This window comes from Scyliorhinus canicula, chromosome 19, assembly GCF_902713615.1.
Source record: "Scyliorhinus canicula chromosome 19, sScyCan1.1, whole genome shotgun sequence".
Taxonomy (NCBI): Eukaryota; Metazoa; Chordata; class Chondrichthyes; order Carcharhiniformes; family Scyliorhinidae; genus Scyliorhinus; species Scyliorhinus canicula.
Window position 1 is genome coordinate 69,470,022 of NC_052164.1, and position 14,342 is coordinate 69,484,363.

Genomic DNA, 14,342 nt, shown 5'->3' on the forward strand with positions numbered 1-14,342 from the left:
CGGCTGTTTGGGGCTAGTCGACTAAAACAACGGGGTGCCTGGTGTTTATGGTTCCTATCTGAATATCCACGGGGGCTGTTATATATCCCTGCTGTACATGTCCTGTAAATCCACTAAGGGTGATGGTGTCTGTGGTGGGCCATTTGTCGCACTGAAATATTGTGGAGGAGTTTAAAGTGGTGCGGGACCCTCCTGTGTCCCAAAGGAACTCTACTGGATGTCCCCGGATTGTGCCTGTGACTACTGGCCTGATTTATCCCAGAGTGTGTCGCAGACCCAAGTTGGGGAGTCCGAACACTGTCAATCTGTGGTGTTGATTACTGCATTATCTGTTCGGGCGCTATTGCTATGTATGGGCCTAACATTGTTCCTAGGTGGATGTTCGATTGCTGGTGCCTTGCTGGTTTGGGGGGTTTTGTCTGCATTCATGGGCGTAATATCCCATGTGTTCACAATTATAGCAACCTCATGGTGCCTGTGCTCTGGGTGCTGTCCTTCATGTCTGCTCTCATTTACCCATGCTAGGTCCTGATTAGACCTGACTGGGTGCATATTCGCCTCTGCCTTTTCCTGATCTGCCTTCCTATGCAGGGATTGTTCCCAAGCTCTGGAGAGTCGCTTTAAAACCCAAACTTCATTATGTGTGGCACTTGCGGGGTCGTAATTTACACAAGCCTTTTGACCTGCTTCTGTGGCATGGGAGACTAAAGTGCGAGCCATTTAGTTGTGTCGTCGTTATCTAATTGTGCGCGGTTCAAATCCCCAAATACTGCTTTAAAATGGATCCAAAGGCGACCTGCAAATGCAGTCGGATGCTGTCCCTTCTTTTGCCTACAATAGTTCAAACCTTCTACGGGGTCTCCCTTGTTGTACCCGATCACATCTAAAATGGCCGTTTTCATATCCTGTAGGGTTCCTCCTCCTACATTCTGGGAAAGCTGAGCTAACGGATGGGTCAAGGCTCATGACGATGAGCTTAACTTCCTCCCTTTCATCTAGACCGTACGTAACGGTTTGCTGTCGTACTCTCTCAAAGAAATTATGTGGGGCTGCGGTGGGTTTGAATGGTTCAATTTTGGTGCAGGCATCTCTCAATTGGGTGATGGTTAGTGGGGTGGTGTAAACGAAATCAGGCTCATCCCGATACAGTGACTTGAACTGTGTGGTGACTGGATTCATGGGGGTGTGTGCTGCCTGTGCAGTCGGTGGTGCGGGTGCTTTCCTTTTCGGGGCCAGGGGGCTCTATTGTGATTTTTGGTATCCTCCACATATCTATGGGCGGTTTCATTTAGTTCTTGCCAGTTGGCGCCATTCTACTCATCTAAATCTTGTTCAAAGGTATCTCTGAATCCGTTTCGCACTGACAGCAGTGACTGCAACTTCTCTATTTGTCGTCTACATTTCGTGTGATCTACTGTGCTCTGTCATTGTTCTGTAGTGGAGCTATGGAGCGCTCGTCAAGCTGCCTTTAAATCTGCGCATTGTCTTGTTAACTGTGCTACCTGCTGTTCTGTCTCTTCTCATACCAAAATTGCACGCTGCGTATCTTGGTAGGCTTTATCGTACTGGATCTGAAAGCTGCGAAGGTGAACTAAACAAGATTGGTGTGCCCGTTTGACATCAACCATCTCTTTATCTTTAGCTGCCAACTGTTCCCGGAGTTGCTCATTAATCTTTTCACATCCACTATAGTTTCCCTCATTCTTCTCCTCGTTCTCTAGCTGTCTGCGGAGCCTCCTTACAACCTCCTCTGTGCCTCGCAATTGTGCCAAACAGGACACTATTGCCATCGGCTTATGAACTTTCACTGCATTCTTCTTGTGTACTTCGGTTAGGTTGTCCCACCAGGTTTGTCCGATGCTTCCTGGACCTGACTCATCATTTGAACAAAACTCGGACCAAAGGGGCCATCCTTTCCCCTTCAAATACTTCCTCAATTCCTTTTCCCATATGGGGCACTGCTCTGTTCTGTTGGTCGCTGTGACCTCGGGTTCCTGCGGGTTCATTTGGCGCTCCATCGCTTTTGTGGCCATTGCTACTATTATCTCTGTTTCCCTACCGTTAATCTCTGTTTTCCTACCTCTAAGTTCTCTTTTGCTCTGCTTCTAACTTCTCTTTTCCTACCGTCAATTTGGGACAGGGGAATAAGGCGGTGATTCGAACAGCGGGTATTTACCTTATATCCCTGTTGGTACACATGCAGGTTAATACACACTTCCGAATCTTGGTGATTTGATCGATATGGGCCTTACACTTGTGCTTTCTTTCACTTTTCCTCAATTGGGTTTCTAATGCAAAGTTTTGTGGGTTCTCTCGGAGTGACAAAATAACTTCTAGGTCGAGTCCCGTCAGATGTCGCCAATAATGTTGCCAATCGGCACCGGAGACACCAATAATGTTGCTCTTTTTAATGAGTGGAATACTCTCCCACCCGCGTCCCAATGATGTTGCCAAATTAACTAGATATGGCAGTTATTAATGATAATATTGCTTTTCAGAGTCGGCAGGTATCAAATGATACCACCACAAGGCTTTACTCGGATATCGATCAAAGACCCAACAACCAGTTAGTCAGTTCATGTTCAAAGATGGTTTATTTATACACAAGGATTACTTCGACATGCAACACAAATCACTACAAGTTAAACTGCACGTAACAACTACAATAACCTATACTTAATTCAGGGCAACCGGCTCTTTGCAGATGAACAAGACCTTTGTTCGGATCTTGCGTGGCTGGATAGAAGAAGTGGCTTTGTTTCAGCTGGGCTCATCCGTCTGGTAGCGATCGTTGGTCTTGAACTTGTCTTCTGGTCAAAATGCTACACTTGGTTTTAGGCGTAGACCGGGACCAAGAGAGACCGAACACATGGCTATGTCTCTTTTTATCCCTCTGGGATTTTGTGCTCTTTGGGGCGGTCCTTAGCTTTGGACCCAATAATTCGACAGGCTTCGATCACTGCCTTCGATTTTGGCCAATAAAGGGGTGTGTGCCTTGATGGCTGGGCATGTCCTGAGCGGTCATTGACCTTGGCTGTTTGGGCTTTCTTAGCAAAGGGAGTGGTGCCGGTTAGTCGGCATCTGTATCGGTTACCTGAGTACTGTCCTTTTGTTCTGGGAAAATGGGCCATTAGAATGCAAACAAGTGGGGGTTTTGATCGCGCCTAGCTATCTGGGTTGCAAATATACACACAAGCTGATGAGACCGTCAATTCACGCGACACGTGGTTAGAAGCGAACAGTGGTTTTAATCGTCTTACAACAGAGCCTGCCTGTGACAAGATGAACTGGCAGGCAGGCTCACAACAGCAACCTTTATACTTCTGGATAAGGGGAGGATTATCCCCCAACTCGACAGTTGTTACACCTATAGCTCTGTGTAAAGCAGGGTTTTTTTTCCAAAGCATTTATTCTGCTGCCCTGCTGAGAATCTTATTTTCAGATCTTGGTGGGTGTACACAGATCTCATTGTAAAGAGCGTGTGTGGAAGCTTTCTCCCTTTTTATTATGATTTGTTAACTTGTGTTATTTCCTATCAAGTGAACGTTCAGAACAACATGACTTTGGGAGTCTACTTCACCGTGAGGAAGGCTGCCACAAATTCGAAAATATCGGCCTGGCAGAATGCATGTACAGTTGGCAAATGAATTTCAATATAGATACTGCATTCTGGTAGGGAGAATTGGGAGGCCAGATACTCTACGGAGAATAATTCTAAGTAGAGCAGAAGAACGAAGGAATCTTAGGTTGCATAGTAGCAATGCAGTGGGTTAGCACTGTAGCCTCACGGCCCCGAGGCCCCAGGTTCGATCCCGGCTCTGGGTCACTGTCCGTGTGGAGTTTGCACATTCTCCCCTTGTTTGCGTGGGTTTCGCCCCCACAACCCAAAAAATGTGCAAGCTAGGTGGATTGGCCATGCTAAATTGCCCCTTAATTGGAAAAAATGAATTGGGTACTCCAAAGTTTTAAAAAAAAGTAGCAACGCAGGCCATAAAAAAAAGTAACCAAGGACCTGGGGTTCATCGAGAGAGCGAGAGAGAGAGAGAGAATGAATTGAAAAGCCACTTAGTTAAGTCAGACTTGTATAGAATCGTGGTTAGACCACATTTACAGTGCACAATTCTTATCTCCATATTACAGAAGATATAGGGGCATTAGATGTTGGTGCAACAAAGATTTACAAGGACGATGCCAGAACTGAAAGATTAAATCTACCAGGAAAGATTGAACTGGCCGGGGGCTCTTTTATTGAGAAATGAAAAATCTGAGATGACCTGACAGAGTTTTTTTGAGATTGCGAAAGATTTTGATGGGATAAATGTAGGCCTCACTAAACCTAGGGCCACAAATGTAAAATAGTCTCTTCGAATTCCAGCAGATAATTCAGGAGAAGCTTCCTTGCCCAGAGAATGCTTGGAGTAGTTTAGTAGATAGAATCATTCAAGAGGAAGCTCGAGAGAAAGGAAGCAAAGGATACACCGATAGGTTTCGATGAAGGTGAGAAGAGGCACCTGAGGCTGCTAAAGACCAAATTGGGCTGATTAGTTACTGCACATGCTCTGTAATCCCTATTGTTGAGTGGTTATCTTGTCCTAATAGGTGTAACAATTGGAAATTAAGAACCGTATTTGTTCCATGCTGTATGTTGTAATAAATAATTATTTAGCAGAATCTATACATACACAAAATATATGTACGCAGATCTCCTCTGGCATTGCTCAGAGGGTGAGTTGGAGGATACATTAGTTTTTTTCACAAAACTATCGAAAAAGTGCGAAAGAGGAAATGGTTTGGGAATTAATTGTGATATGTGCAGGAAGTGTATAAAACATGCAAGCCTTAAAATATATTATACACAGTCCCCTTAGTTAATTCAATCATTTTATCTCAAGTTCCAATTATGAAGGAAATTAATCCATTTTTGAATTACAATGTATAGCCTGTATTGTGTATATACATACACAGCCTATCATCTGACACCTTGTTGTGTGATATTTAATATTGCTTGAAAATGCTTCAGCCTGCATCCCTTGAATGGTTCCCTGTGATGCTGAGCCTCAGGCATTTCACTCCGTGTGTAGCTGGGGTACAGCATACATTATCATTATCTCCACACAACGCAATTAAAATGGCTACTGCGATGGGGACACTGGGAGTCATTCTCAACTTTTGATTAGGTTCTTGCCACTGGTGTGTGTGTGTTTTATTTTAACATTTATACCAGCACATCTACAGATCCAGATCACATCCTCAGACCTCCCACAGCGCATTGCAACCAAAGATTTACTTTTTTGAAATGTGGTCATTGTTATTATATACTAAATTAAATGAATGGCCAGTTAATCTTTTTCTATAAGTAATGGGAGAGGAATGTAGGCCACAGAACTGGATAAACTCTCTGTTATTTGAATAGTGCTGTGGGATATTTTACATCCGTCTGAAAGAGAAGATGGGGCATTTGTTTCATCTACAATGTGGCACATTCACAGTGTAGTACCACACCAGCACTGCCATGACATCCAAATTTATACACTTCATGGGGTTTTTAAATTAAGATCTATGGAAATGTCAGTAAAAGTGAAGCCTTTGTTGTAAAGGCTTTGTTGTATCACATTAGAGGTGTTAAGTTTCAGTGCGTGTGATTGGAGTGATAGTGATTGTGCAGCGGATAACATGTAGAAAAGTTTGGTTCAGTATATAACAGGGCAATGACAGGTTGGGATCATACGACCCATTTTGGCTCAGTTAATTCCTTACTGCTTCATGAAGTGTGAATCGTTCAATCCAGTTGTCGAACCGCTGCCGCTGTCCTGTGAGCCCAGGCTCACTCACCGTGTCAGCTAACCTAAGTGGTGGGCAAATACTGAATTGTACCTCTGCCTGAACTATCACCTTCAGGAGAAGAGGGGAGTACATTGGGGGAAGAGATGAAGGAATCGTGTGAGTGAAACTGGTTCATGACGCATGCTCCAGACACTTAATCCATACAACAGACAAGTACAAGGCTACACTCTTCCTGACCACTGGTCCTTTTTCGGGCACACTTTGAGTAGCATGTGTGGGAGGACAATGCTTATCTCTCTCTTAAAGCTGCCTCACGTGAAGCTGCTAATAGTGTTGCAATACAGTTCAACAATTCCTCCATTAACTCTGCCATATCGGAGACATGTGTGAGATAGAACATAGTGGAGAGAATTTTTACTCCAAAGAACAGGTGGTGTGTGGATGGATGTGTAGTTTAAATTATTTTGATTTTTGAATTGCTTGCCCTTCCCATCTTAATTATTATCGGAGCCTGCTTCATCACCATGGCGGAATTGGATGTTGGATTTGTTTATTGTCACATGCACCAAGGTACAGTGAAAAGTATTTTTCTGCAAGCAGCTCAACAGATCATTTAGTACATGAAAATAAAATAAAATACATTATAGGCAACACAAGGTACACAATGTAACTACATAAACACTGGCATTGAGTGAAGTATACAGGGGTCTAGTGTTAATCAGGTCAGTCCATAAGAGGGTCGTTGAGGAGTCTGGTAACAGTGGGGAAGAAGCTGTTTTTGAGTCTGTTCGGGCGTGTTCTCAGACTTTTGTATCTCCTGCCCGATAGAAGAAGTTGGAAGAGTGAGTAAACTGGGTGGGAGGGGTCTTTGATTATGCTGCCTACTTTCCACAGGCAATGGGAGGTGTAGATGGAGTCAATGGATGGGAGGCAGGTTCATGTGATGGACTGGGCTCTGTTCACGACTCTCTGAAGTTTCTTGCAGACTTGGGCCAAGCAGTTACCATACCAGGATGTTTTCTATGGTGCATCTGTAAAAGTTGGTAAGAGTTAATGTGGACATGCCGAATTTCCTTAGTTTCCTGAGAAAGTATAGGCACTGTTGTGCTTTCTTGGTCGTCGCGACGCCGTGGGTGGACCAGGACAAATTTTTGGTGATGTGTACCCCTAGGAATTTGAAGCTGCTAACCATCTCCACCTCGGCCCCGTTGATGCTGCCAGGGATGTGTACAGTACTTTGCTTACTGAAGTGAATGACCAGCTCTTTAGTTTTGCTGGCATTGAGGGATAGATTGTTGTCGCTGCACCACTCCACTAGGTTCGCAATCTCCCTCCTGTAATCTGACTCATCATTATTTGAGACCCGGCCCATTATGGTTGTATCATCAGCAAACTTGTAGATGGAGTTGGAACTAAATTTTGCCATGCAGTCGTGTGTGTACGGGGAGTATAGTAGGGGGCTAAGTACGCAGCCTTGTGGGGCCCCGGTACTGAGGACTATTGTGGAGGAGGTGTTGTTTCTTGTTACTGATTATGGTCTGTGGGTCAGAAAGTCAAGGATCCAGTTGCAGAGTGAGGAGCTAAGTCCTAGGTTTTAGAGCTTTGATATGAACTTGGCTGGGATTATGGTGTTGAAGGCGGAGCTGTAGTCAATAAATAGGAGTCTGCCATGTCAGCCGCCACTCTCCTTCCCTTGACCAGGAATACTGAGGTACCATTGCAATGGCAATGCTGTCACTCTTCTCCCAGACCAGGGATAAAACCTAGGTACTGCCTGCTGTATGCCTCAACTGTTCACAGTCTTCAACAGCTCAGCCATTGGAGGGGCTGCTTTCACTGCTATCGATGAGTAGAGACAAAGACAGCGCGATGATCTAGTTTTTATATTGTAGATTATTACTTGACAGTTGAACAAGCTGCACTGTTAAATGCAGCATATAGAGCAGTGTAGCATTCTATGTCCAGACAAAATTAAGTCGTTCACAAAGAATTTTCTGTGACTGTAGGTGATGCAGCCACTAGGTCTGTGTTTCCTCGTTGCCATGGTAACCGTCATGCCTGTTCTGATTCAATGTTTTTTTTCAGGAAGTTGGAATCGTGGTGTCTGAAAGAAATTAAAATTCCCCACATGTACTCGATTAGAAATGATGCTTTTAATTTAGCCATTAGTGTTTGTTATTGTGGCATCTCTGGGTGAGATTAAGACTTGATCTCAATTTTACAAGTCTGCATGTGATACTCTGATTTGCATGATTCTGTCTGCTGCTCTGTTTCATTGCTACTGATATCCGATCCACTTACACATTGCAGTTGGCTCAATCGTTTTGTGAATTTTATGCCCATTGTGCATGGGATGTTCGCTGATGGAAATGGAACACTTTCCCATTTCAGGCCACCATGTCAGTGGTTGGGGATAACACAGTTAAATGCATGTTGTGGCTCAGTCACGATCTCTGAGAAACACTGCCTGAATTAAGACTGTCCCGTTTCATTTCACATCAAACACCTGCAGTTGGGGTTGTCTACTCTGGACATACTCTTGGAGGTTTCATGACGTGACCTCCTGCCTCCAACCTCCCCTGCAAAGTCCCCGCAACATATCCACCCTCACACCGTACTGGCTTCTCGTACCCAATCAAAATAGCAAACTGGCTCTCAGTAACCCAGCTTGGATGATGTTTGACTGTCGATCGGCCATTTTACTTTGTCGTCCAGATTTTTATAACTTGTGTGTGACTGATCTCCTTGGAGAAGAGACGGTTGCGATTTGATGGAGGTGTTCAAAATCATGAGGGGTCTGGACAGACTGGACCGGGAGAAATCATTCCCATTGGCGGAAGGATCGAGAACCAGAGGGCACCGATTTAAGATAATTGACAAAAGACACACTGTCGACGTGAGGGGAAATGTTTTCACGCAGCGAGTGGTTAGGATCTGGAATGCACCATCTAAGAGTTTAGTGGAGGCTAGGTCAATTGGGGTTTTCAAAAGGGAATTGGGTTATTATCTGAAAAGGAAACATTGGTGGGGCTTTAGGGAAAAGGAAGGTACAAGGTGAATTGTTGCTGCAGAGGGCCAGCACAGACACAAGAGGCCGATTGGTCTCCTCCTGTGCTGTAACCATTCCATGATGCTATATTCAAGTAGAGTTTTTAAAAAATGTTTAATGTTCATGTGGTTTTCTTGCTGTTGCTTGTAACACTGTCCTGGAACTTACTGTTCAATTCTGAGGACTCTCCTGGTGGATTGGTCCTCTTATCTGTAGATAACAGAATCACAGAATTGTTACAGCGCAGGAGGTTGCCATTTGGGCCATTGTGTTGGCAATGGCTCTCCGTTTGAGCAAATAATCTAGCATTATTCTCTCCACCACTCGGGCAAGGCCTTCCGGGTCCTAACCACGCTCTGCAAAACCATTTTTCTTCCCTCATATCACTTCTGCTTCTTTTCCTAATTCTCATTCTCGATCCTTTCACAAGTGGGAACAGTTTCTCCCTATCTGGTCTGTCCAGACGCCTCATGATTTTCAATAACTCCACCAAATCCACTCTCACCATTCTTTTTCCTTCGGAAAACAGTCCTAATTTTTCTAATATATCTTTATAACTGAAGCTCAATATAACCTTCTTGTGCTCATATGCTATACCCTGTTTATGAAGCCCGGATAAAGCTTTATTATCCACTCTCTCAGCCTGTCCTGCACCTTCAATGACCTATGCACATATATCCTCCAGCTCCTCTGCTCCTGCACCCCCTTTAGAGTTTTCTCCGTATTTAATATTGTATAACAGAGGAGGGAGACTCGCATCATCAAACTGTGCCAGATTTGAATCTCAATTCATTTCATAGTCTGCATGGGCTAATTGCACATAGCCATTCCTAATTTGACAATGAAACTAAGAACTTCAATTCGAGATCAGAGATTAAGGTGGTGGGGCGGGCAAGGTAGTATCCTAACTTCCTAACCCGAATACATCTGCCAACTACCTAATTCTGAAAGAAAAAGAAGAAAAACTTGTATTTATATAGCACCTGCTGCAACGCAGCTGCTTTACAACTAATGCGGTGAATGTCTTCACACCTACCTCAAGTATCTGGAGTGCCTGCCTGAGGAACTCCTGTGATTAAGCACCACCCACCAGCCCTCACGTTAGTTGAGTAGCCTTCAAAACCAACTCGCCCACCACACCTAATTACCCGTTCTCTGAGCCTCTGATTGTCCCCGCACCCCCTCCCCCTCGCTCGCTTCCCTCTCGAGCCCCAAACTCTTGGGACCACGGACTGTTCTTCCCAACCTTGTGCACTCAGCTGCCCAACTGATCAACCCGTGTCACCCATCACCCTCTTCCCCAACACCAGGTATGCTCTTCGCCTCCCATGATGCAGACTTAACTTGTCCTGCGGCCTTCACTGGCAGGCAACCCATCTGATTGGAAACTAGCCGATCAATCAGGCTTGGCGTCTGGCAGGGCTAAAATCAGTAACATAACTCTGTTGACACGTGACCGCGTGTGGTTGAATCCCACCCACCCAGGCCTCCATTACTTTGGGACCTACCCCCTTGCTCATGGCAGGTCAGCCAAGTACACTTCAGCCCTAAGTCTCCATTTGCTTGTGTGAAAGCTGGCCTGGGCATGTGAACATTCTCTCCGTGTCTGCATGGGTTCCCTCAGGGTGCTCTGGTTTCCTCCCACAAGTCCCGAAAGACACGCTGTTAAGTAATTTGGACATTCTGAATTCTCCCTCAGTGTACCCGAACAAGCGTCGGAGTGTGGCGACTAGTGAATTTTCACAGTAACTTCATTGCATTGGTACTGTAAGCCTACTGGTGACACTAATAAAGATTATTATGAAGGATGATGCCCATTATGGAAAGCGGTGGTCCAGTGGCTGTCCAAACTGTGGCAGGTGATAGACAGTTAATATGTTGGAAGGGTGAGATCAAGTGGTGAGCGGGGGGGAGGGGGGGGGACTTTCCTCATCAGAATCTGGCTCATGTAATAAGCGCATTTGTCCCTTTTCATTCTTTCTTCATAAATATAGGTGAATCTGGAGCTGACCTCTCTCCTACTGGATGGAGAGGACAAGAAGTCAAAGAGTAAACGTGGTGTGCTTCCCAAACATGCCACTAACATCATGCGCTCCTGGCTCTTCCAGCATCTTGTGGTGAGTGACTAGTTAACGTTCGATTCTCTATTTGGGTGGTGAGAGTTAAGTACTGCGATTCTTGATTGAAATTAAACAACGTCAATGCATTTGCTTTAATTTTGGTACGCTGCCAATGCGGCAATTCCGTGTGAGTACAACTGAAAACGCTTTTATTTTACAGTCAGCAAATTTCCCTGGCTGCATTTTTCTCAAGATTAGCAAACAGTGACTATGATAAATTGGCAAGGAGTGTTGGCAGATTGCTTGTCCATGTCTGCTCTGTGTGAAAATGGATCACAAGCACGGATGGAAAGTGAATCAGTCAAACAGTTTGAACTTGTTATATTTGCCTTGATAAAGGTCAACAATAATGAACTCCTTCCACATCAATTGGACAAATGAATATTGTGGCCCAGGTCAGACCTGATAATACGGAGTTCAGCAAAATAAATTTGTCATTATTAGGAGAGTGGTGAGTGCCAGAAGTGAAAAAGCATAGAGGTGCTTTGTTATGGGTGAATCAGGTAGTGGCAAACACATTGGGGTGGTGGAAGGAGGTGTGGATATTCATTCTGATTTAAGATGACGATAATATGAGAAAATAAACAGTGATACATAAGATGGTGGCAAAATAAAGAGAGTTTATTGCTTTTCAACTCCAACTATGCAAATGCAGATGTTAATTTATCTCCAGACTTAAAAAAAAAATGAGTTAATAATTATTCAAGAAATATAGTGACTTTATTCATATTGTTAGACCCAGTTAGCTTTCAGTGGGTTGAATTTATACTTGTGTTTTTGGTAAGTACTCAATTTGCATATTGTATGGGACTTCTCTATTCGCTATTTTAGATGAAGTTATTAACCTGTTTAAAATGAACTGGTCACCACCCTAATTTAAATAATGGACGAAGCACTTTTATGCTGAAGCATTAATGTCACACTACAACGTTTCAACGCAAAGGTCTGGCAGTATTGAATATCAGTGTGTGACATCTGTGGCTTTCATTTGGAATTTTAATTGCAATTTACGAAAATCACAAAAGATGAAAGAGCTTATTAGGAAATAATCTTTATACAGAGGGTGGTAAGAATGTGGAATCTTCTGCACAGTCCACAGATCCCTTTAACAGGGAAAGCATTGATAATTATCAAGGTATGGGAGTGAACAGGAGAGAGAAATCACACTGAGGCTCATGCAGAACAGTTGCGCTCAGTTGCTTGTTTTCTGTGTCGTTCTATCAATAGAGCTGTAGAGGTTTGTAGCACCAAATAGGGTTGTTTGGCTCGATATATGTGCTAGCTCTTAAAAAGACCAAGTCAAAACTAATCCCACTTGTCCTTGCACACATCCTGATACCATCTTCTATTTTAACTTTTCTCTTAAAAGGTGGAATGGTCTTGGCTCTTAATATGCCCTGCGGTAAAATAGATCATGCTCTAATCCTTCCGCAAGAAGATATTTTTCCTAATCTACCTCAACAGTCTCTAAATAGAGTCACAGAGATAAACCCCAATGGTGCCTCTGTCTCATGGATACCTGATCGTTTGGTATCTCTATCCAAGAGGTAATTGATGCTGCTTTCTAATGGAGGGTGGCACGGTAGCACAGTGGTTAGCACTGCTGCTTCACAGCGCCAGGGACCCGGGTTCGATTCCCGGCTCATAGAACATACGAGTTACTGTCTGTGCCGAGTCTGCACATTCTCCGTGTCTGTGTGGGTTTCCTCTGGGTGCTCCAGTTTCCTCCCGCAAGTCCTGAAAGACGTGGTTGTTTGGTGAAATGGGCATTCTGAATTCTCCCTCAGTGTGCCCGAACAGGCGCCGAGTTTGACGACTAGGGAATTTTCACAGTAACTTGATTGCAGTGGGAATGTAAGCCTACTTGTGACACTAATAAAGATTAATATTATTATGGTCACTGATACCTCTGTTTAATGGATAGCTGGTCGTGGTGACTCTATAATATAAATGTTACTGTAAGCTTGTGACAATAATAAAGATTATTATTAGTGTATAAATGATACTTGGTCGTTGGTTCATCTGTTTAATGGATAGCTGCTCCTTGATGTCTCTATCAATGGAGAGCTGGTCATTGGTGCTTCAATATAATCGATAGTTGGTCATTGGTACCTCTGTCTAATGGAAAGTTGGATGTTGGCACCTCTACATATTGATAATTGATTTTTGGTGCTTCTATATAATGGATAGTTTGTTAGTGCCTCTGTCAATGGGGCAAGCCACTCTTTTTGAGGCTTTTGCAACCAATGTTTTACCTCAATCTGTGAAGTTTTAAAGTATTTTGAAGAATCAACGTTGAAGATGTATCATGAGCATTTGGTAGCTTTTCTTATCCTTTGGTCTCCAAATGGAGGACAACATAACATCTAATGTACCGATTCTTCAGCTGAAAATTACCATTCTGTTGAATATCTTTTAGCATAAGAGAGGAAAACGGCCATTTAACCAATATATCTGTTTTCCATTTAGTGGTTCTATTTCAGGACATCAAATTACTAAACTAGGAACTGTTATAGCACAGGAACTGACTATTCCGCCCATTGTATCTATATTGGCTATCCTGCATGTCAGCACCTAACCTGATCGAGCACTCCTTCACGTTCCCCATATTTCTTTATCGATTTCCCCCTTTTTCAAGTGACAATCTGTTGCTATATTTATCTGGTTATAAATATGGCAGTCAAGATGGTCGCTTTCCTTAATCCTAATTATGTTTGCTGTAGAGTCGCCAGGTATCTTTCGATACCGTCACAGGGTTCAAACCCGAATACTGATCAAAGAGCCAATACACCAGTTAGTTAGTTCAAAGTCAATACTATTTATTTACACACACAGTAATACCTACTCATGCACAAAATACTACAAACTAAACTATCTCTAATGCTAACGCCGATACTTAACTTCGGGTGCCCACTCAGTCAGAGCAACAATGGCCGTTGTTCGGATCTGAGGCTGTTGGGTTCGAAGAGGTACAGAAGAACAGCTAAGGGCGTCCATCTGGTAGCGAGCGTTTACTTTGGACTTACTTGCTTCTGGTGCAGCTGGTGGAAGGGTCTCTCCACTTTGAGAGCCAATTCCAAGAGAGCGATTCTCTCTCAAGGGTTTCTTCTTATACCAGAAGGGGCTTTGCGCGCTTTTGGTCGGGCCTTGAACTTGGCCCCAATTAATTGAGCCGTATCTTGATCACTTGTATTGATCTTGACCAATAAAGCGGTGGGTGCCCTGATCGCTGGGCGTGTCCAAGGTGGCCATTGGCCTTGCTTTGTTTACGCTTTCAGTTTGGTGAACTGGCGCTGGGATGTCTGCGGCTAGATAGGTTGCTTGAGTGTCTTTCCTTGTTCTCGGAGATGGGCCATCAATATGTTAATTGACCTATAGTTTCAGTCTCG

The 14,342-nt window shown here is 43.9% G+C and overlaps 1 protein-coding gene across 14 annotated transcripts in view; it reads left to right on the plus strand.

Annotated features, from left to right (window-relative positions):
• pknox2 (pbx/knotted 1 homeobox 2) overlaps positions 1-14,342 on the plus strand; it is a 540,450-nt gene that overhangs the window by 467,328 nt on the left and 58,780 nt on the right. For all 14 annotated transcript variants that reach the window (XM_038779091.1, XM_038779084.1, XM_038779087.1 and 11 more), the window contains one exon: positions 10,828-10,950. In XM_038779091.1, the coding sequence (XP_038635019.1) occupies positions 10,828-10,950 (123 nt within the window). The remainder of the gene's footprint in view (positions 1-10,827; positions 10,951-14,342) is intronic.